The 20,475-nt window shown below is 47.9% G+C and overlaps 1 protein-coding gene across 2 annotated transcripts in view; it reads left to right on the forward strand.

Annotated features, from left to right (window-relative positions):
• Positions 1 to 20,475, forward strand: part of ARMC6 (armadillo repeat containing 6) — a 106,049-nt gene that overhangs the window by 31,177 nt on the left and 54,397 nt on the right. For both annotated transcript variants that reach the window (XM_063914542.1, XM_063914543.1), the window contains exon 2: positions 26 to 183. In XM_063914542.1, coding sequence (XP_063770612.1) covers positions 63 to 183 — 121 coding nt within the window. In that variant the 5' untranslated portion in view covers positions 26 to 62. The remainder of the gene's footprint in view (positions 1 to 25; positions 184 to 20,475) is intronic.

Raw genomic sequence — 20,475 nt, forward strand, 5'->3', positions numbered from 1 at the left:
ATTTTGACTTTGTAGTTTTCTGTAGTCTCTTTCAGATAAGACTGAATCTTCAGTTTGCTGAAATGGCATGCAAGTGGATAACACAAGAGACATTTGATGCTGTTGTACAAGAAAATATTTCAGAGTTTGATCTGAATCCAGAAGAAGCTTTAAATGAAGCCATTCAACAGTTTGAATCTCAAGGTACCAACCCACAATGACAGCACTCTGTGTCCATAGCATTAGGTTCTGGTGCAGGGTCCTGGCAATTAATATAAACACTCGCTTCTTCCAAAAGAGAAAAAAGAAATTGACCAGCACTCACGTTTAGTAGATGAAAGAAAAAGGGTTTTATTTCTGACAAGCCATCTGGATATAACCCGGTACTACAGCCCGCCCGACAGCCATTTCAACGCACAATGGTTTTCATCTGCCCCTGATGAAAACCATTGTGCGTTGAAATGGCTGTCGGGCGGACTGTAGTACTGGGCAGTGTGTGTGATTGAGGATAAGATCGGCATAACAGGTTGTATAGATTGAGTATTGGTTATTTAATAAGAGTGCTGGTGGATCGGTGCTCAGTCACACACATGCTTGGAATACAGGGTGTTATACAATTCTGACTATAATGAATAATATGATTGTATCATTTACAAATACCCTCTGTACGCTATAGATATACAGTCTCTTTGGGGATGCACGATTTAATGGTAAATTAGGTCTTTTATATGTAGATACACTATATTCTTTTGATTTCCTGTTGCAGGTGTGGGGAGGCGATGCGGCCCGGTTGCTGGGAGACGAGGAGACCAGTGAAATACGTCATGACAGGCAGGCGGATCCCATGCGGGAGTGGACCAATCAGCTTACTTCTGTTCGATGACAGGGCGGGAGTTGCTGGACTCGCGTCACGATCATGTGACGCGGGGAGGTGGTATCCCCGTTACCTAGGCGACGGAGGAAACGCTGGGAGTGGCCCGTCAGAAGCATGGGACCGAGCCGGATGACGTCATAGCTGGGCGCCGCGGTGTCCGTGCGGCTGGCCGAGCGCGCCTTTCAACACCAGCTGGCGGGGATGATTAAGAAAGAGGGGACAGGTGAGCACGGTTTTTAATGGTTTGTGGGATATAAATGTGGCAAGATTAGCTGACTGATGGTAACAGCTCCCCTGACGACGGCGGTAGCCGAAACGGCTGTTGGGAGATTCGGCTGGGTAGGATGCATATCCCCAGTATACACAGGACGTGTGAGATACTTGATATTACAAAAGTCATGTTTACAAATTGCTGAATTTGCACAGAGAACCCGTTTGTGATGTGTTATAAAATGGCATAAAAACGTTTGATCATACTTGGAGTGCTGGTCTCATCTACAACATAGCCCCAGCTGGAGCCTCATGATGTGGTTGTACCCTTATATATAGATATAGATATAATTTATTTATTTTTTTCGTTGTACCAAAAACCCCAGTTGAGTTTTCTGGGATGTTTACGTAACAATCAAAACCGTAGTCTTTAAATAAAATCGCTTTTTGGCATCTAATTCTAGTGACCTAAAAACAAACTCTTCCTGTCTATACTAGTTAGTATCACTGCCAATGGTTATATTCAACTATTAGATCATATTCATTGTTAAAAATTGTATAAACCTGGGCAATCCACCCAGTTCCAAAATCTAGTTGAACTCAGAAGTATTTATGTTCTCCTCAACTATCTTTAAAATCTCCATCAACTTTATTGTTGTGTTTTTCTTGTTTGTTTTAAATAATTGTATTTCTAGAAAATACCATAAATGAATTTTACTTGATATAAAAAGGTCACCTGCACTATAGCTAGTCGGGTAACACTGGTGTCACTATGAGGGGAGTGTCCCTTGCTTTTAGAGGGTTCGAGATTGTGATAAAGATACAGTTACCAGCTACTGCAGCTTTAACATGGGCTCCTAACATAATACTGACTGTACTGGTAGACAGGGCTGCAGAGTTGGTACAACAAACCTTCAACTCCATCTCCTCTATTTTACTTCTGTCTGAACCCTCATAAATAGCAAATGTATATTGTAAGTAACAAATTTACGGACATAAATTGGTAGCACCAGGCATTGTCATCACCAGAAATCATCAGATTACTAATAAGGTCCGAACACACTAGAACACTTGAAATATGTGAAAGATGAACAATCTGGAAGATGAGAGATTTTCCCTTGTACTCCCTGACAAACGATATTGAGTGTACACACGGAGCGATTTTAAAAACAATCTGAATAACAGGCATTTGGCTTTGCTGGGATTGAGGGGTTAAGCTGCAAGTATGGACGACTGACGTCCCACTTCAAATGAGCGCTGGTGTGCGCATTGTTCATCGTTCACTGTGTACACACTAGACAATTTGAACGATCATTCAAAACAGTCGAGAACGCTGGAAAAAATCTTCCAGTGTGTATGGGCCTTTAGATTGAACTTTAAAGTTTCTGAATGAAAAAAAACTTTGGTCAATTCCAATGAAAGTAAATATGCAATTTACTGCATTTAATACAAATTAAAAACTTTTTTTCTCTTACGTCCCAGGGGATGCTGGGGACTCCGTAAGGACCATGGGGTATAGACGGGCTCCGCAGGAGACATGGGCACTCTGACTTTAGATGGGTGTGAACTGGCTCCTCTCTCTATGCCCCTCCTCCAGACCTCAGTTACATCCTGTGCCCAGAGGAGACTGGATGCACTACAGGGGAGCTCTACTGAGTTTCTCTGAAAATACTTTTGTTAGGTTTTTTATTTTCAGGGAGCACTATTGGCAACAGGCTCCCTGCTTCGTGGGACTGAGGGGAGAGAAGCAGACCTACTTCACTGATAGGCTCTGCTTCTTAGGCTAGTGGACACCATTAGCTCCAGAGGGTCGGAACACAGGTGTCGTCCTTGCTTTTCGTTCCAGAGCCGCGCCGCCGTCCTCCTCAGAGCCGGAAGATTGAAGCCGGGTAAGTATAGGAAGCAAGAAGACTTCAAAGGCGGCAGAAGACTTCAGATCTTCATGAGGTACCGCGCAGCGGTCACGCTGCGCGCCATTGCTCCCACATCACACACAGGTACAGCAAGGGCGCAGGGGGAGCGCCCTGGGCAGCAATTTTTACCTCACATAAGACTGGCACACGTATATAGATACTGCGGAGGCAGTATATAATAAATCCCCTGCCGGTATAATAAAAATAGCGGGACCGAAGCCCGCCGTCGAGGGGGCGGAGCTTGATCTTCCAGCACTAACCAGCGCTATTTTCTCCACAGCATGCTGCAGAGAAGCTGCTCCCGGACTCTCCCCTGCTGAACAAGTAACGGGGGGCAAAAACGAGGGGGGGGGGGCACATTTATTTGGTGCTAATTCTATATATAAAGCGCTGTACAGGCTGGGACTTTGTTTCAGTATCTAGTGGCGCTGGGTGTGTGCAGTCATACACTCACTCTCTATCTCTCCAAAGGGCCTTATTGTGGGACTGTCCCCATATTCATATACCCCAGTGTGTGTGGGATTGTCCGTACGTGTGTGTCGACATGTCTGAAGCGGAAGGCTCGTCTAGGGAGGAAGCAGAGCAGATGGTGGTAGTGTCTCCGTCAGCACACTGATTGGTTGGACATGTGGAATGTTTTAAATGCTAATGTGGCTTTATTACATAAGAGATTGGACAAAGCAGAGTCCAAGGAAAAAGCAGGGAGGCAATCCATGGCTGTTACTGTGTCACAAGACCCTTCAGGGTCCCATAAACGTCCCTTTTACCAAATAACAGACACTGATACCGACTCCAGTGTCGACTATGATGATGCAAGGTTGCACCCAAGAGTGGCCAAGAGTATTCAATATATGATTATTGCAATAAAATATGTTTTGCATATCACAGAGGACCCCTCTGTCCCTGACACGAGGGTCTGCATGTTTAAGGAAAAGAAACCTGAGGTAACGTTTCCCCCATCTCATGAGCTGAACGCTTTATTTGAAAAGGCTTGGGAAACTCCCGACAAGAGACTGCAGGTTCCCAAGAGAATTATTATGGCGTATCCTTTCCCTCAAAGGACAGGGTACGGTGGGAATCCTCGCCCACGGTGGACAAGGCCTTGACGCGCTTGTCCAAAATAGTGGCACTACCGTCCCCGGACACGGCGGCCCTAAAGGATCCTGCGGATCGCAGGCAGGAAACAACCTTAAAAACCAATTTATGCGACTACGGGAGCCCTGCTCAGACCTGCAGTAGCGTCGGCATGGGTGGGTAACACAATTGCAGCTTGGACAGAACTTGTCATCTGACATTGACACCCTAGATAAAGATAGTATTTTGTTGACCTTAGGTCACATCAAGGACGCAGCGTTATATATGAGAGAGGCTGCGAGAGATATTGGGCTTTTGGGTTCAAGAGCCAATGCCATGGCAGTTTCTGCTAGAAGGTCCCTGTGGACCCGTCAATGGACAGGTGATGCTGACTCAGAGACATATGGAGGCTTTGCCTTACAACGGTGAAGTTTTATTTGGGGAGGACCTCGCGGACCTGGTTTCCGCGGGTAAGTCTTCTTTTTTGCCTTACGTTCCCCCACAGCAGAAGAAAACCCCTCCATACCAGATGCAATCCTTTCGGTCTCATAAGTTCAGAAAGGGGCGTGGCTCTTCCTTCCTCGCCAGAGGTAGAGGGAAAAGAACACCAGCTACGGCTAGTTCCCAGGAACAAAAATCCTCCCCGGCCTCTACAAAATCCACCGCATGACGCTGGGGCTCCGCTGCGGGAGTCCGCACCAGTGGGGGCACGTCTTCAACTCTTCAGCCATGTCTGGGTTCAGTCGGATTTGGATCCTTGGGTGGTCGAAAATTGTATCCCAAGGCTACAAGCTGGAGTTCGAAGATGTGCCTCCACACCGATTTTTTCAAATCGGCCTTGCCAGCTTCTCCCTCAGAGAGGGAAATAGTTTCAGCTGCCATACAAAAGCTGTGTCAACAGCAAGTGATTATCAGGGTTCCTCTAGTGCAACAGGGAAAAGGGTTTTATTCAACCCTATTTGTGGTCCCGAAGCCGGATGGCTCGGTCAGACCAATTCTGAATCTAAAATCCCTAAACCTATATTTGAAGAGGTTCAAATTCAAGATGGAATCTCTCCGGGCAGTGATCTCCAGCCTGGAAGGGAAGGGGGGGATTTTATGGTGTCACTAGACATAAAGGATGCATACCTTCATGTCCCCATATATCCTCATCAGGCGTACCTGAGATTCGCTGTACAGGATTGTCATTACCAGTTTCAGACGTTGCCGTTTGGGCTTTCCACGGCCCCGAGAATTTTCACCAAGGTAATGGCGGGAATTATGGTGCTCCTGCGCAAGCGGGGTCACAATTATCCCATACTTGGACGATCTCCTGATAAAGGCAAGATCAAGAGATCAGTTACTAAAAAGAGTGTCTCTCTCCCTGAGAGTACTACAACAACACGGCTGGTTTCTAAATCTACCAAAGTCGCAGTTGGTTCTGACAACTCGGCTGTCATTTTTGGGCATGATTCTGGACACAGAAAAAAAGAGGGTTTTTCTCCCAATGGAAAAAGCCCAGGAACTGCAGAACATGGTCAAGGATCTGCTGAAACCAAAAAGAGTGTCAGTTCATCAATGCACTCGAGTATTGGGAAAGATGGTGGCGGCCTACGAGGCCATTCCGTTCGGCAGGTTCCATGCAAGAACTTTTCAGTGGGACCTTCTGGACAAGTGGTCAGGGTCCCATCTACAGATGCATCGGAGGATAAGCCTGTCCCCCCAAGGCCAGGGTCTCTCTCCTGTGGTGGCTCCAGAGTGCTCACCTTCTAGAGGGTCGCAGGTTCGGCATTCAAGATTGGGTTCTTGTGACCACGGACGCGAGCCTCCGAGGATGGGGAGCAGTCGCACAAGGAAAAGATTTTCAGGGAGTATGGTCAAGCCAGGAGGCTTGTCTACACATCAATGTGCTGGAATTAAGGGCCATATACAACGGCCTGCAACAGGCAGAGAATCTTCTTCGCAACCTACCCGTTCTGATCCAGTCAGACAACGTCACTGCCGTCGCGCATGTAATCCGCCAGGGCGGGACAAGGAGCAGAGCAGCAATGGCAGAAGCCACCAGGATTCTTCGCTGGGCGGAAAATCATGTAAGTGCTGTGTCGTGCGGTCTTCATTCCGGGAGTAGACAACTGGGAGGCAGACTTCCTCAGCAGGCACGATCTCCATCCAGGAGAGTGGGGACTTCATCAAGAGGTCTTTGCAGAGGTAACAAGTCGTTGGGGACTTCCTCAAATAGACATGATGGCGTCACGCCTCAACAGAAAGCTTCGGACGTATTGTTCCAGGTCGAGGGACCCTCAGGCAGTGGCGGTGGACGCCCTGGTGACACCGTGGGTGTTTCAGTCAGTCTATGTGTTCCCTTGCTTCCACTTATCTCAAAAATATTGAGAATAATAAGACGAACAAGAGTGCAGACAATACTCATTGTCCCAGATTGGCCTCGAAGGGCCTGGTATTCAGATCTTCAGGAAATGCTCACAGAAGATCCGTGGCCTCTTCCTCCCAGGGAGGACCTGTTGCAACAGGGGCCCTGTGTGTTCCAAGACTTACTGCGGTTATGTTTGACGGCATGGCGGTTGAACACCAAATCCTAGCTAGGAAAGGTATTCCGGGGGAAGTCATCCCTACTCTACTCAAAGCTAGGAAGGAGGTAACGGCGAAGCACTATCACCGTATCTGGAGGAAATATGTATCTTAGTGAGAAGCCAAGAATGCTCCTACGGAAGATTTTCAGCTGGGTCGTTTTCTCCATTTTCTACAGAAAGGGGTGGATAATGGGCCTAAAGTTAGGCTCCATTAAGGTGCAGATTTCGGCCTTCTCTATATTCTTTCAGAAGGAATTGGCTTCTCTCCCAGAAGTCCAGACTTTTGTAAAGGGAGTGCTGCCCATCCAACCTCCTTTTGTGCCCCCAGTGGCACCGTGGGACCTTAACGTGGTGTTAAGTTTCCTGAAATCTCACCTGTTCAAACAGTTGAATTCAAATTTCTCACTTGGAAAGTGGTCATGTTGTTAGCCTTGGCTTCTGCGAGGCGGGTGTCCGAATTGGCGGCTTTGTCTCAGAAGAGCCCCGATCTGATTTTCCATGTGGATCGAGCAGAGTTGAGGACTCGTCCTCAGTTTCTGCCTAAAGTGGTTTCGTTGTTTCATATGAACCAACCTATTGTGGTGCCTGTGGCTACGGGTGACGTGGAGGATTCCAAGTCACTTGATGTAGTCAGGGCCTTAAAAATTTATGTAGCCAGGACAGGTCGGGTTAGGATAATAGAGGCACTGTTTGTCCTGTATGCAGCCAACAAGGTTGGCGCTCCTGCTTCTAAGCAGACTATTGCTCGCTGGATCTGTAACACGATTCAGCAGGCTCATTCTACGGCTGGATTGCCGTTACCAAATTCGGTAAAGGCCCATTTCACTATGAAGGTGGGCTCTTCTTGGACGGCTGCCCGAGGCGTCTCGGCATTACAGCTTTGCCGAGCAGCTACTTGGTCGGTTTCAAACACTTTTGCAAAATTCTACAAGTTTGATACCCTGGCTGATGAGGACCTCATGTTTGCTCAATAGGCGCTGCAGAGTCATCTGCACTCTCCCGCCCGGTCTGGAGCTTTGGTATAAACCCCATGGTCCTTACGGAGTCCCCAGCATCCTCTAGGACGTAAGAGAAAATAAGATTTTAAACCTACCGGTAAATCTTTTTCTCCTAGTCCGTAGAGGATGCTGGGCGCCCGTCCCAGTGCGGACAAATTCTACAAGGCTTGTATATAGTTGTTGCTTACATAAGGATTATGTTACTGTTGAGATCAGTCTCTTGCTGATGCTGTTTTGTTCATACTGTTAACTGGTTTAGTATATACCATGTTGTACGGTGTGTATGGTGTGGGCTGGTATGTATCTCGCCCTTAGATTAACAAAAATCCTTTCCTCGTACTGTCCGTCTCCTCTGGGCACAGTTCTATAACTGAGGTCTGGAGGAGGGGCATAGAGGGAGGACCCAGTTCACACCCATCTAAAGTCTTTAGAGTGCCCATGTCTCCTGCGGAGCCTGTCTATACCTCATGGTCCTTACGGAGTCCCCAGCATCCTCTACGGACTAGGAGAAAAAGATTTACCGGTAGGTTTATAATCTTATTTTTTTTATTTTGTTTTTTAGCAGAAACATAAGTTACCTTAAAATCTCCTCAGTAAAATCCTCCTAATTATTCTAAGACAAAAAAATGCATTTGCACCCCTTGGTTGCAGAGCTACAAAAAGTGCAGTTTGCACCAACTCTAAATGAGCTCTGTCATTACTACTTAGCCAATCCACTGTACCGCTGCCAACACGCCTGTACATGTGTTAATGTGATCCTCGATATTTATACAGGTTGAGTATCCCATATCCAAATATTCCGAAATACGGAATATTCCGAAATACGGACTTTTTTGAGTGAGAGTGAGATAGTGAAACCTTTGTTTTTTAATGGCTCAATGTATACAAACTTTGTTTAATACACAAAGTTATTAAAAATATTGTATTAAATGACCTTCAGGCTGTGTGTATAAGGTGTATGTGAAACATAAATGAATTGTGTGAATGTAGACACACTTTGTTTAATGCACAAAGTTATAAAAAATATTTGGCTAAAATGACCTTCAGGCTGTATGTATAAGGTGTATATGAAACATAGATGCATTCTGTGCTTAGACTTGGGTCCCATCACCATGATATCTCATTATGGTATGCAATTATTCCAAAATACGGAAAAATCCCATATCCAAAATACCTCTGGTCCCAAGCATTTTGGATAAGGGATACTCAACCTGTATATGTTTTTATGCTGGAGTTGGTCCATTTCTACAGACTCCACGGCCCTTCTGGTAGAGACAGCCGACACTTTGTGGTTTGTAATAAAACCATCGGGCATTTTCAGTGTTCTCAATACTCTAACCCACCGCGATGACATCTACATGAAGGTAGATGCATTACTGTGTATGTGGAAACCATGACCCTACTGCATAATTCTGCTGCAGTGTGTACAAAAGCTTTAAAAAATTGTAGTGAGTGTAACATCTAATGAACTAGCTATTACTGTTAAAGTTTATTTCTCTGACGTCCTAGTGGATGCTGGGACTCCGTCAGGACCATGGGGATTAGCGGCTCCGCAGGAGACAGGGCACAAAAATAAAGCTTTAGGATCAGGTGGTGTGCACTGGCTCCTCCCCCTATGACCCTCCTCCAAGCCCCAGTTAGGTTTTTGTGCCCGTCCGAGCAGGGCGCAATCTAGGTGGCTCTCCTAAAGAGCTGCTTAGAAAAAGTTTTTAGGTTTTTTATTTTCAGTGAGTCCTGCTGGCAACAGGCTCACTGCATCGAGGGACTTAGGGGAGAGAAGTGAACTCACCTGCGTGCAGGATGGATTGGCTTCTTAGGCTACTGGACACCATTAGCTCCAGAGGGATCGAACACAGGCCCAGCCATGGAGTCCGGTCCCGGAGCCGCGCCGCCGACCCCCCTTGCAGATGCCGAAGATTGAAGAGGTCCAGAAACAGGCGGCAGAAGACTTTTCAGTCTTCATGAGGTAGCGCACAGCACTGCAGCTGTGCGCCATTGTTGTCAGCACACTTCACACAGCGGTCACTGAGGGTGCAGGGCGCTGGGGGGGGCGCCCTGGGCAGCAATGTATAATACCTTTCTTATGGCTAAAAATACATCACATATAGCCCTTGAGGCTATATGGATGTATTTAACCCCTGCCAGATCTCACAAACTCCGGGAGAAGAGCCCGCCGAAATAGGGGGCGGGGCTTATTCTCCTCAGCACACAGCGCCATTTTCCTGCTCAGCTCCGCTGTGAGGAAGGCTCCCAGGACTCTCCCCTGCACTGCACTACAGAAACAGGGTAAAACAGAGAGGGGGGGCACTTTTTTTGGCGATATTACTATATTTAAGCTGCTATAAGGATACAACACTTATATAGGGTTGTTCCCATATATATTATAGCGCTTGGGTGTGTGCTGGCAAACTCTCCCTCTGTCTCCCCAAAGGGCTAGTGGGGTCCTGTCTTCAATAGAGCATTCCCTGTGTGTCTGCTGTGTGTCGGTACGTGTGTGTCGACATGTATGAGGACGATGTTGGTGTGGAGGCAGAGCAATTGCCGGTAATGGTGATGTCACCCCCCAGGGAGTCGACACCGGAATGGATGGCTTTGTTTATGGAATTACGTGATAATGTCAGCACATTACAAAAATCAGTTGACGACATGAGACGGCCGGCAAACCAGTTAGTACCTGCCCAGGCGTCTCAGACACCGTCAGGGGCTGTAAAACGCCCTTTACCTCAGTCGGTCGACACAGACCCAGACACGGACACTGAATCTAGTGTCGACGGTGAAGAAACAAACGTATTTTCCAGTAGGGCCACACGTTATATGATCACGGCAATGAAGGAGGCTTTACATATCTCTGATACTGCAAGTACCACAAAAAGGGGTATTATGTGGGGTGTGAAAAAACTACCTGTAGTTTCTCTATCGTCCTAGTGGATGCTGGGGTTCCTGAAAGGACCATGGGGAATAGCGGCTCCGCAGGAGACAGGGCACAAAAAGTAAAGCTTTTCCAGATCAGGTGGTGTGCACTGGCTCCTCCCCCTATGACCCTCCTCCAGACTCCAGTTAGATTTTTGTGCCCGGCCGAGAAGGGTGCAATCTAGGTGGCTCTCCTAAAGAGCTGCTTAGAGAAAGTTTAGCTTAGGTTTTTTATTTTACAGTGAGTCCTGCTGGCAACAGGATCACTGCAACGAGGGACTGAGGGGAGAAGAAGTGAACTCACCTGCGTGCAGGATGGATTGGCTTCTTGGCTACTGGACATTAGCTCCAGAGGGACGATCACAGGTACAGCCTGGATGGTCACCGGAGCCGCGCCGCCGGCCCCCTTGCAGATGCTGAAGTTAGAAGAGGTCCAGAATCGGCGGCTGAAGACTCTGACAGTCTTCTAAAGGTAGCGCACAGCACTGCAGCTGTGCGCCATTTTCCTCTCAGCACACTTCACACGCTGTCACTGAGGGTGCAGGGCGCTGGGGGGGGGGCGCCCTGGGAGGCAAATGTAAACCTATATACTGGCTAAAAATACCTCACATATAGCCCCCAGAGGCTATATGGAGATATTTAACCCCTGCCAAACTTCACTAAAGAGCGGGAGACGAGCCCGCCGTAAAAGGGGCGGGGCCTATCTCCTCAGCACACAGCGCCATTTTTTCTCTCACAGAAAGGCTGGAGAGAAGGCTCCCAGGCTCTCCCCTGCACTGCACTACAGAAACAGGGTTTAAACAGAGAGGGGGGGCACAAATTGGCGATATAAATATATATATAAAGATGCTATTAGGGAGAAACACTTATATAAGGTTGTCCCTATGTAATTATAGCGTTTTTTGGTGTGTGCTGGCAAACTCTCCCTCTGTCTCTCCAAAGGGCTAGTGGGGTCCTGTCCTCTGTCAGAGCATTCCAGGTGTGTGTGCTGTGTGTCGGTACGTGTGTGTCGACATGTATGAGGACGATGCTGGAGGAGGCGGAGAAATTGCCTGTAATGGTGATGTCACTCTCTAGGGAGTCGACACCGGAATGGATGGCTTATTTAGGGAATTACGTGAGAATGTCAACACGCTGCAAGGTCGGTTGACGACATGAGACGGCCGACAAACAATTAGTAACGGTCCAGGCGTCTCAGAAACACCGTCAGGGTTTTTTTATAAAAAACGCCCATTTACCTCAGTCGGTCGACACAGACACAGACACGGACACTGAATCCAGTGTCGACGGTGAATAAACAAACGTATTCCTCATTAAGGCCACACGTTAAGGGCAATGAAGGAGATGTTACATATTTCTGATACTACAAGTACCACAAAAAAGGGTATTATGTGGAAGTGAAAAAACTACCTGTAGTTTTTCCTGAATCAGATAAAATAAAATGAAGTGTGTGATGATGCGTGGGTTTACCCCGATAGCAAATATTGGCGTTATACCCTTTCCCGCCAGAAGTTAGGGCGCGTTGGGAAACACCCCTTAGGGTGGATAAGGCGCTCACACGCTTATCAAGTGGCGTTACCGTCTCCAAATACGGCCGCCCTCAAGGAGCCAGCTGATAGGCAGCTGGAAAAATATCCTAAAAAGTATATACACACAGACTGTGGCTATACTGCGACCAGCGATCGCCATCAGCCTGGAGATGCAGTGCTGGGTTGGCTTGGTCGAATTCCCTGACTAAAAATATTTTATTGATATAGAGCATTTAATAGGATGCATTCTATATATATGTATGCGAGATGCACAGAGGGATATTTGCACTCTGGCATCAAGATAAGTGCGTTGTCCATATCTCCCAGAAGATGTCATGGACACGACAGTGGTCAGGTGATACAGATCCCATACGGCACATGGAAGTATTGCCGTATAAAGGGAAGGAGTTATTTGGGGTCGGTCCGTCGGACCTGGGGGCCACGGCCACAGCTGGGAAATCCAACCTTTTTACCCCAAGTTACATCTCAGCAGAAAAAGACACTGTCTTTTCAGCCTCAATCCTTCCGTTCCCATGTGGGCAAGCGGGCAAAAGGCCAGTCATATCTGCCCAGACATAGAGGAAAGGGAAGTAGACTGCAGCAGGCAGCCCCTTCCCAGGAAAAGAAGCCCTCCACCAGTGGGGGGGTAGTCTCAAGAGTCTCAGCGCGCAGTGGGATCACTCGCAAGTTGACCCCTAGATCATACAAGTATTATCCCAGGGGTACAGATTGGAGAGTCGAGACATTTTTTCCTCGCAGGTTCCTGAAGCCTGCTTTACCAACGGCTCCCTCCGACAAGGAGGCAGTATTGGGAAAAAATTCACAAGCTGTATTTCCAGCAGGTGATAATCAAAGTACCCCTCCTACAACAAGGAAAAGGGTATTAGTCCTCCACACTATATTGTGGTACTGAAGCCAGACGGCTTGGTGAGACATAGTCTAAATCTGAAATCTTTGAACACTTACATAAAAAGGTTCAAATCAAGATGGAGTCACTCAGAGCAGTGATAGAGAACCGGAAAAAAGGGGACTATATGGTGTCCCTGGACATCAAGGATTACCTCCATGTCCAAATTTGCCCTTCTCAACAAGGGTACCTCTGGTTCGTGATACAGAACTGTCAATATCAGTTTCAGACGCTGCCGTTGAATTATCCACGGCACCCCGGGCCTTTACCAAGGTAATGGCCGAAAAGATGATTCTTAAAAGAAGAAAGGCATCTAAATTATCCCTTACTTGGACGATATCCTGAAAGGGACAAGTTTCCAGAGAACAGTTGGAGGTCGGAAAAGAACTATCTAAAGTAGTTCTACGACAGCACGAGTGGATTCTAAATATTCCAAAAATCGCAGCTGTTTTCCGATGATACGTCTGCTGTTCCTAGGAATGATTCTGGGCATAGTCCAGAAAGAGGTATTTCTCCTGGAGGGGAAAGCCAGGGAGTTATCCGACCTAGTCAGAAACCTCCTAAATCCAGGCCAAGTATCAGTGCATCAATGCACAGGAGTCCTGGGAAAAATGGTGGCTTCTTACGAAGCGATTCCATTCGGTAGATCTCATGCAAAAACTTTTCAGGGGATTTGCTGGACGAATGGTCCGGATCGCATCTTCAGATGCATCAGCGGATAACCCTGTCTCCAAGGACAAGGGTGTCTCTTCTGTGGGGGCTGCAGAGTGCTCATCTTCTAGAGGGCAGCACATTCAGCATTCAGGACTGTGTTCTGGTGGCCACGGATGCCAGCCTGAGAGGCTGGGAAACAGTCACACAAGGAAGAAATTTCCAAGGAAGTGTGGTCAAGTCTGGAGATTTCTCTCCACATGAATATACTGGAGCTAAGGGCAATTTACGATGCTCTGAGCCTAGGAAGACCTCTGCTTCAAAGTCAACCGGTGCTGATCCAGTAGGACATCATCATGGCAGTCGCCCACGTAAACAGACGGGGCGGCACAAGAAGCAGGAGGACAATGACAGCAAGGATTCTTCGCTGGGCGAAAGATCATGTGATAACACTGTCAGCAGTGTTCATTCCGGGAGTGGACAACTAGGAAGATTTCCTCAGCATAAATGAATTCCACCCGGAAAAGTGGGAACTTCATCTGGAAGTTTCCACATGTTTGTAAACCGTTGGGAAAGACCAAAGGTGGTTATGATGGCGTCCCACATGAAGCGCCAGGTCTAGAGACCCTCAGGCAATAGCTGGGACGCTCTGGTAACACCGTGGGTGTACCAGTCGGTGTATGTGTTCCCTCCTCTGCCTTTCATACCCAGTGTATGGAGAATGATAGGAAGGAGAGGAGTAAGAACTATACTCGTGGTTCCGGTTTGGGCCAAGAAGAACTTGGTACCCGGAACTTCAAGAGATACTAGAAAGGATCTTGATTCAGCAAGAATCATGTCTGTTCCATGACTTACCGCAGCTGCGTTGACGCCAGGGCGGGTGAACGCCGGATCCTAAGGGAAAAAGGCATTCCGGAAGAGGTCATCCCTACCCTGGTCAGAGCCAGGAAGGAGGTGACCGCACAACATTATCACCGCTTAGGTGAAAATATGTTCCATGGTGTGAGGCCAGGAAGGCTCCACGGAAGAATTTCAACTAGGTTAATTCCTACATTTCCTGCAAGCAGGAGTGTATATGGGTCTCAAATTGGGGTCCATTAAGGTTCAAATTTCGACCGGTCGATTTTCTTCCAGAAAGAAATTGGCTTCAGTTCCTGAAGTCCAGAAGTTGTTAAGGGAGTACTGCATATACAACCCCCTTTTGATGTCTCCAGTGGCACTGGGCGATCTCAACGTAGTTTGGGATTCCTAAAATCACATTGTTTTAAACAACTCAAATCTGTGGATTTGATATATCTCACATGGAAAGTGACCATGCTGTTGGTCCTGGCCTCGGCCAGGCGAGTGTCAGAATTGGCGGCTTTATCTCACAAAGCCATATCTGATTGTCCATTCGGACAGAGCAAAGCTGTGGACTCGTCCCCAGTTTCTCCCTAAGGTGGTGTCAGCGTTTCACCTGAACCAGCTTATTGTGGTGCCTGCGGCTACTGGGGACTTGGAGGACTCCAAGTTGCTGGATGTTGTCAGGGCCCTGAAAATATAGTTTCCAGGTCGGCTGGAGTCAGGAAATCTGACTTGCTGTTTATCCTGTATGCACCCAACAAGCTGGGTGCTCCTGCTTCTAAGCAGACTATTGCTCGTTGGATTTGTAGTACAATTCAGCTTGCACATTCTGTGGCAGGCTTGCCACAGCAAAAAATATGTAAATGCCCATTCCACAAGGAAGGTGGGCTCATCTTGGGCGGCTGCCCGAGGGGTCTCGGCATTACAACTCTGCCGAGCAGCTACGTGGTCGGGGGAGAACACGTTTGTAAAATTTTACAAATTTGATACCCTGGCAAAAGAGGACCTGGAGTTCTCTCATTCGGTGCTGCAGAGTCATCCGCACTCTCCCGCCCGTTTGGGAGCTTTGGTATAATCCCCATGGTCCTTTCAGGAACCCCAGCATCCACTAGGACGATAGAGAAAATAAGAATTTACTTACCGATAATTCTATTTCTCGGAGTCCGTAGTGGATGCTGGGCGCCCATCCCAAGTGCGGATTATTCTGCAATACTTGTACATAGTTATTGTTACAAAAATCGGGTTATTGTTGTAGGAAGCCGTCTTTCAGAGGCTCCTTTTGTTATCATACTGTTAACTGGGTTTAGATCACAAGTTGTACGGTGTGATTGGTGTGGCTGGTATGAGTCTTACCCGGGATTCAAAATCCTCCCTTATTGTGTACGCTCGTCCGGGCACAGTACCTAACTGGAGTCTGGAGGAGGGTCATAGGGGGAGGAGCCAGTGCACACCACCTGATCTGGAAAAGCTTTACTTTTTGTGCCCTGTCTCCTGCGGAGCCGCTATTCCCCATGGTCCTTTCAGGAACCCCAGCATCCACTACGGACTCCGAGAAATAGAATTATCGGTAAGTAAATTCTTATTTTTAACCTGAATCAGAGGAATTGAATGATGTATGTGATGAAGCGTGGGTTAACCCAGATAGAAAAGTGCTAATTTCAAAAAAGTTATTGGCATTATACCCTTTCCCGCCAGAGGTTAGGGCGCGCTGGGAAACACCCCCTAGGGTGGATAAGGCGCTCACACGCTTATCAAAACAAGTGGCGTTACCGTCTCCTGATACGGCCGCCCTCAAGGATCCAGCTGATAGGAGGCTGGAAACTACCCTAAAAAGTATATACACACATACTGGTGTTATACTGCGACCAGCCATCGCCTCAGCCTGGATGTGCAGTGCTGGGGTGGTCTGGTCGGATTCCCTGACTGAAAATATTGATACCCTGGATAGGGACAGTATTTTATTGACTTTAGAGCAATTAAAGGATGCTTTTCTTTATATGCGAGATGCTCAGAGGGATATTTGCACTCTGGCATCGAGAGTAAGTGCGATGTCCATATCTGCCAGAAGAAGTTTATGGACGCGACAGTGGTCAGGTGATGCGGATTCCAAACGGCATATGGAAGTATTGCCGTATAAAGGGGAGGAATTATTTGGCGTGGGTCTATCGGATCTGGTGGCCACGGAACTGCCGGGAAATCCACCTTTTTACCTCAGACCCCCTCCCAACAGAAAAAGACACCGTCTTTTCAGCCGCAGTCCTTTCGGTCCTATAAGAACAAGCGGGCAAAAGGACAGTCATATCTGCCCCGAGGCAGAGGAAAGGGTAAGAGAGGGCAGCAAGCAGCTCCTTCCCAGGAACAGAAGCCCTCCCCGGGTTCTGCAAAGCCCTCAGCATGACGCTGGGGCTTTACAAGCGGACTCAGGAGCGGTGGGGGGTCGACTCAAGAATTTCAGCGCGCAGTGGGCTTGCTCACAGGTGGACCCCTGGATCCTGCAGGTAGTATCTCAGGGTTACAGGTTGGAATTCGAGAAGTCTCCCCCTCGCCGGTTCCTAAAGTCTGCTTTGCCAACGTCTCCCTCAGACAGGGCGACGGTATTGGAAGCCATTCACAAGCTGTTTTCTCAGCAGGTGATAGTCAAGGTACCCCTCCTACAACAGGGAAAGGGGTATTACTCCACGCTATTTGTGGTACCGAAGCCGGACGGCTCGGTAAGACCTATTCTAAATCTGAAATCTTTGAACCTGTACATACAAAAATTCAAGTTCAAGATGGAGTCACTCAGAGCAGTGATAGCGAATCTGGAAGAAGGGGACTTTATGGTGTCCCTGGACATCAAGGATGCTTACCTGCATGTCCCAATTTGCCCTTCACACCAAGGGTACCTCAGGTTCGTGGTGCAAAACTGTCATTATCAGTTTCAGACGCTGCCGTTTGGATTGTCCACGGCACCTCGGGTCTTTACCAAGGTAATGGCCGAGATGATGTTTCTTCTGCGAAGAAAAGGCGTATTAATTATCCCTTACTTGGACGATCTCCTGATAAGGGCAAGGTCCAGAGAACAGCTGGAAGACGTAGTAGCACTAACCCAAGTAGTGCTGCAACAGCACGGGTGGATTCTGAATTTTCCAAAATCTCAATTGAACCCGACGACACGTCTGCTGTTCCTGGGAATGATTCTGGACACGGTTCAGAAAAAGGTGTTTCTTCCGGAGGAGAAAGCCAGGGAGTTATCCGAACTTGTCAGGAACCTCCTAAAACCAGGAAAAGTGTCTTGCATCAATGCACAAGAGTCCTGGGAAAGATGGTGGCTTCTTACGAAGCGATTCCATTCGGCAGATTCCACGCATGAACTTTTCAGTGGGATCTGCTGGACAAATGGTCCGGATCGCATCTGCAGATGCATCAGCGGATAACCTTATCGCCACGGACAAGGGTGTCTCTTCTGTGGTGGTTGCAGAGTGCTCATCTGTTAGAGGGCCGCAGATTCGGCATACAGGACTGGGTCCTGGTGACCACGGATGCCAGTCTGAGAGGCTGGGGAGCGGTCACACAGGGAAGAAACTTCCAGGGAGTATGGTCAAGCCTGGAGATGTCTCTTCACATAAATATACTGGAGCTAAGAGCGATTTACAATGCTCTAAGCCTGGCAAAACCCCTGCTTCAGGGTCAGCCGGTGTTGATCCAGTCGGACAACATCACGGCAGTCGCCCACGTAAACAGACAGGGCGGCACAAGAAGCAGGAGAGCAATGGCAGAAGCTGCAAGGATTCTTCGCTGGGCGGAAGATCATGTGATAGCACTGTCAGCAGTGTTCATTCCGGGAGTGGACAACTGGGAAGCAGACTTCCTCAGCAGACACGATCTACACCCGGGAGAGTGGGGACTTCATCCAGAAGTCTTCCACATGATTGTGAACCGTTGGGAAAAACCAAAGGTGGATATGATGGCGTCTCGCCTCAACAAAAAACTGGACAGGTATTGCGCCAGGTCAAGAGACCCTCAGGCAATAGCTGTGGACGCTCTGGTAACACCGTGGGTGTTCCAGTCAGTGTATGTGTTTCCTCCTCTGCTTCTCATACCAAAAGTACTGAGAATTATACGGCAAAGGGGAGTAAGAACGATACTCGTGGCTCCGGATTGGCCAAGAAGAACTTGGTACCCGGAACTTCAGGAGATGCTCACGGAAGATCCGTGGCCTCTACCTCTAAGACGGGACCTGCTTCAGCAGGGACCGTGTCTATTCCAAGACTTACCGCGGCTGCGTTTGACGGCATGGCGATTGAACGCCGAATTCTAAGGGAAAAAGGCATTCCGGAAGAGGTCATTCCTACACTGGTAAAAGCCAGGAAGGAGGTGACTGCACAACATTATCACCGCATTTGGAGAAAATATGTTGCGTGGTGTGAGGCCAGGAAGGCCCCCACGGAGGAATTTCAACTGGGTCGATTCCTACATTTCCTGCAAACAGGATTGTCTATGGGCCTCAAATTGGGGTCCATTAAGGTTCAAATTTCGGCCCTGTCGATTTTCTTCCAGAAAGAATTGGCTTCAGTTCCTGAAGTCCAGACTTTTGTAAAAGGAGTACTACATATACAGCCCCCGGTTGTGCCCCCAGTGGCTCCGTGGGACCTTAATGTAGTTTTGGATTTTCTCAAATCCCATTGGTTTGAGCCACTCAAATCGGTGGATTTGAAATATCTTACGTGGAAAGTAACCATGCTACTGGCCCTGGCTTCAGCCAGGAGAGTATCAGAATTGGCGGCTTTATCGTATAAAAGCCCATATCTGATTTTCCATTCGGACAGGGCAGAACTGCGGACGCGTCCTCAGTTTCTGCCTAAGGTGGTGTCAGCGTTTCACCTGAACCAGCCTATTGTGGTGCCTGCGGCTACTAGCGATTTGGAGGATTCCAAGTTGCTGGACGTTGTCCGGGCATTGAAAATATATATTTCAAGGACGGCTGGAGTCAGAAAATCTGACTCGCTGTTTATACTGTATGCACCCAACAAGCTGGGTGCTCCTGCTTCTAAGCAGACGATTGCTCGTTGGATTTGTAGCACAATTCAACTTGCACATTCTGTGGCAGGCCTGCCACAGCCTAAATCTGTCAAGGCCCATTCCACAAGGAAGGTGGGCTCATCCTGGGCGGCTGCCCGAGGGGTCTCGGCATTACAACTCTGCCGAGCAGCTACGTGGTCGGGGGAGAACACGTTTGTAAAATTCTACAAATTTGATACCCTGGCTAAAGAGGACCTGGAGTTCTCTCATTCGGTGCTGCAGAGTCATCCGCACTCTCCCGCCCGTTTGGGAGCTTTGGTATAATCCCCATGGTCCTGACGGAGTCCCAGCATCCACTAGGACGTCAGAGAAAATAAGATTTTACTTACCGATAAATCTATTTCTCGTAGTCCGTAGTGGATGCTGGGCGCCCATCCCAAGTGCGGATTGTCTGCAATACTTGTACATAGTTATTGTTACAAAAAAATCGGGTTGTTATTGTTGTGAGCCGTCTGTTCAGAGGCTCCTACGTTTGTCATACTGTTAACTGGGTTCAGATCACAAGTTGTACGGTGTGATTGGTGTGGCTGGTATGAGTCTTACCCGGGATTCAAAATCCTTCCTTATTGTGTACGCTCGTCCGGGCACAGTATCCTAACTGAGGCTTGGAGGAGGGTCATAGGGGGAGGAGCCAGTGCACACCACCTGATCCTAAAGCTTTATTTTTGTGCCCTGTCTCCTGCGGAGCCGCTAATCCACATGGTCCTGACGGAGTCCCAGCATCCACTACGGACTACGAGAAATAGATTTATCGGTAAGTAAAATCTTATTATATGCGTCATTTTCAGATTATATGTGAATTTAGAACTAATGTTCTATGAAATAACTTGTGCAAAAGTTATAGAAACCAGCAATTTGAAACACTGTCATACACCACAAGCGCTAAAATGAGATATCACCATAACGTCCCTTTTAGACTGAGTGACGGATTCTTTCCTCTGAGTTGTATCTCCGATTCG

The sequence above is a fragment of the Pseudophryne corroboree genome, chromosome 1 (genome assembly GCF_028390025.1).
Source record: "Pseudophryne corroboree isolate aPseCor3 chromosome 1, aPseCor3.hap2, whole genome shotgun sequence".
NCBI lineage: Eukaryota > Metazoa > Chordata > Amphibia > Anura > Myobatrachidae > Pseudophryne > Pseudophryne corroboree.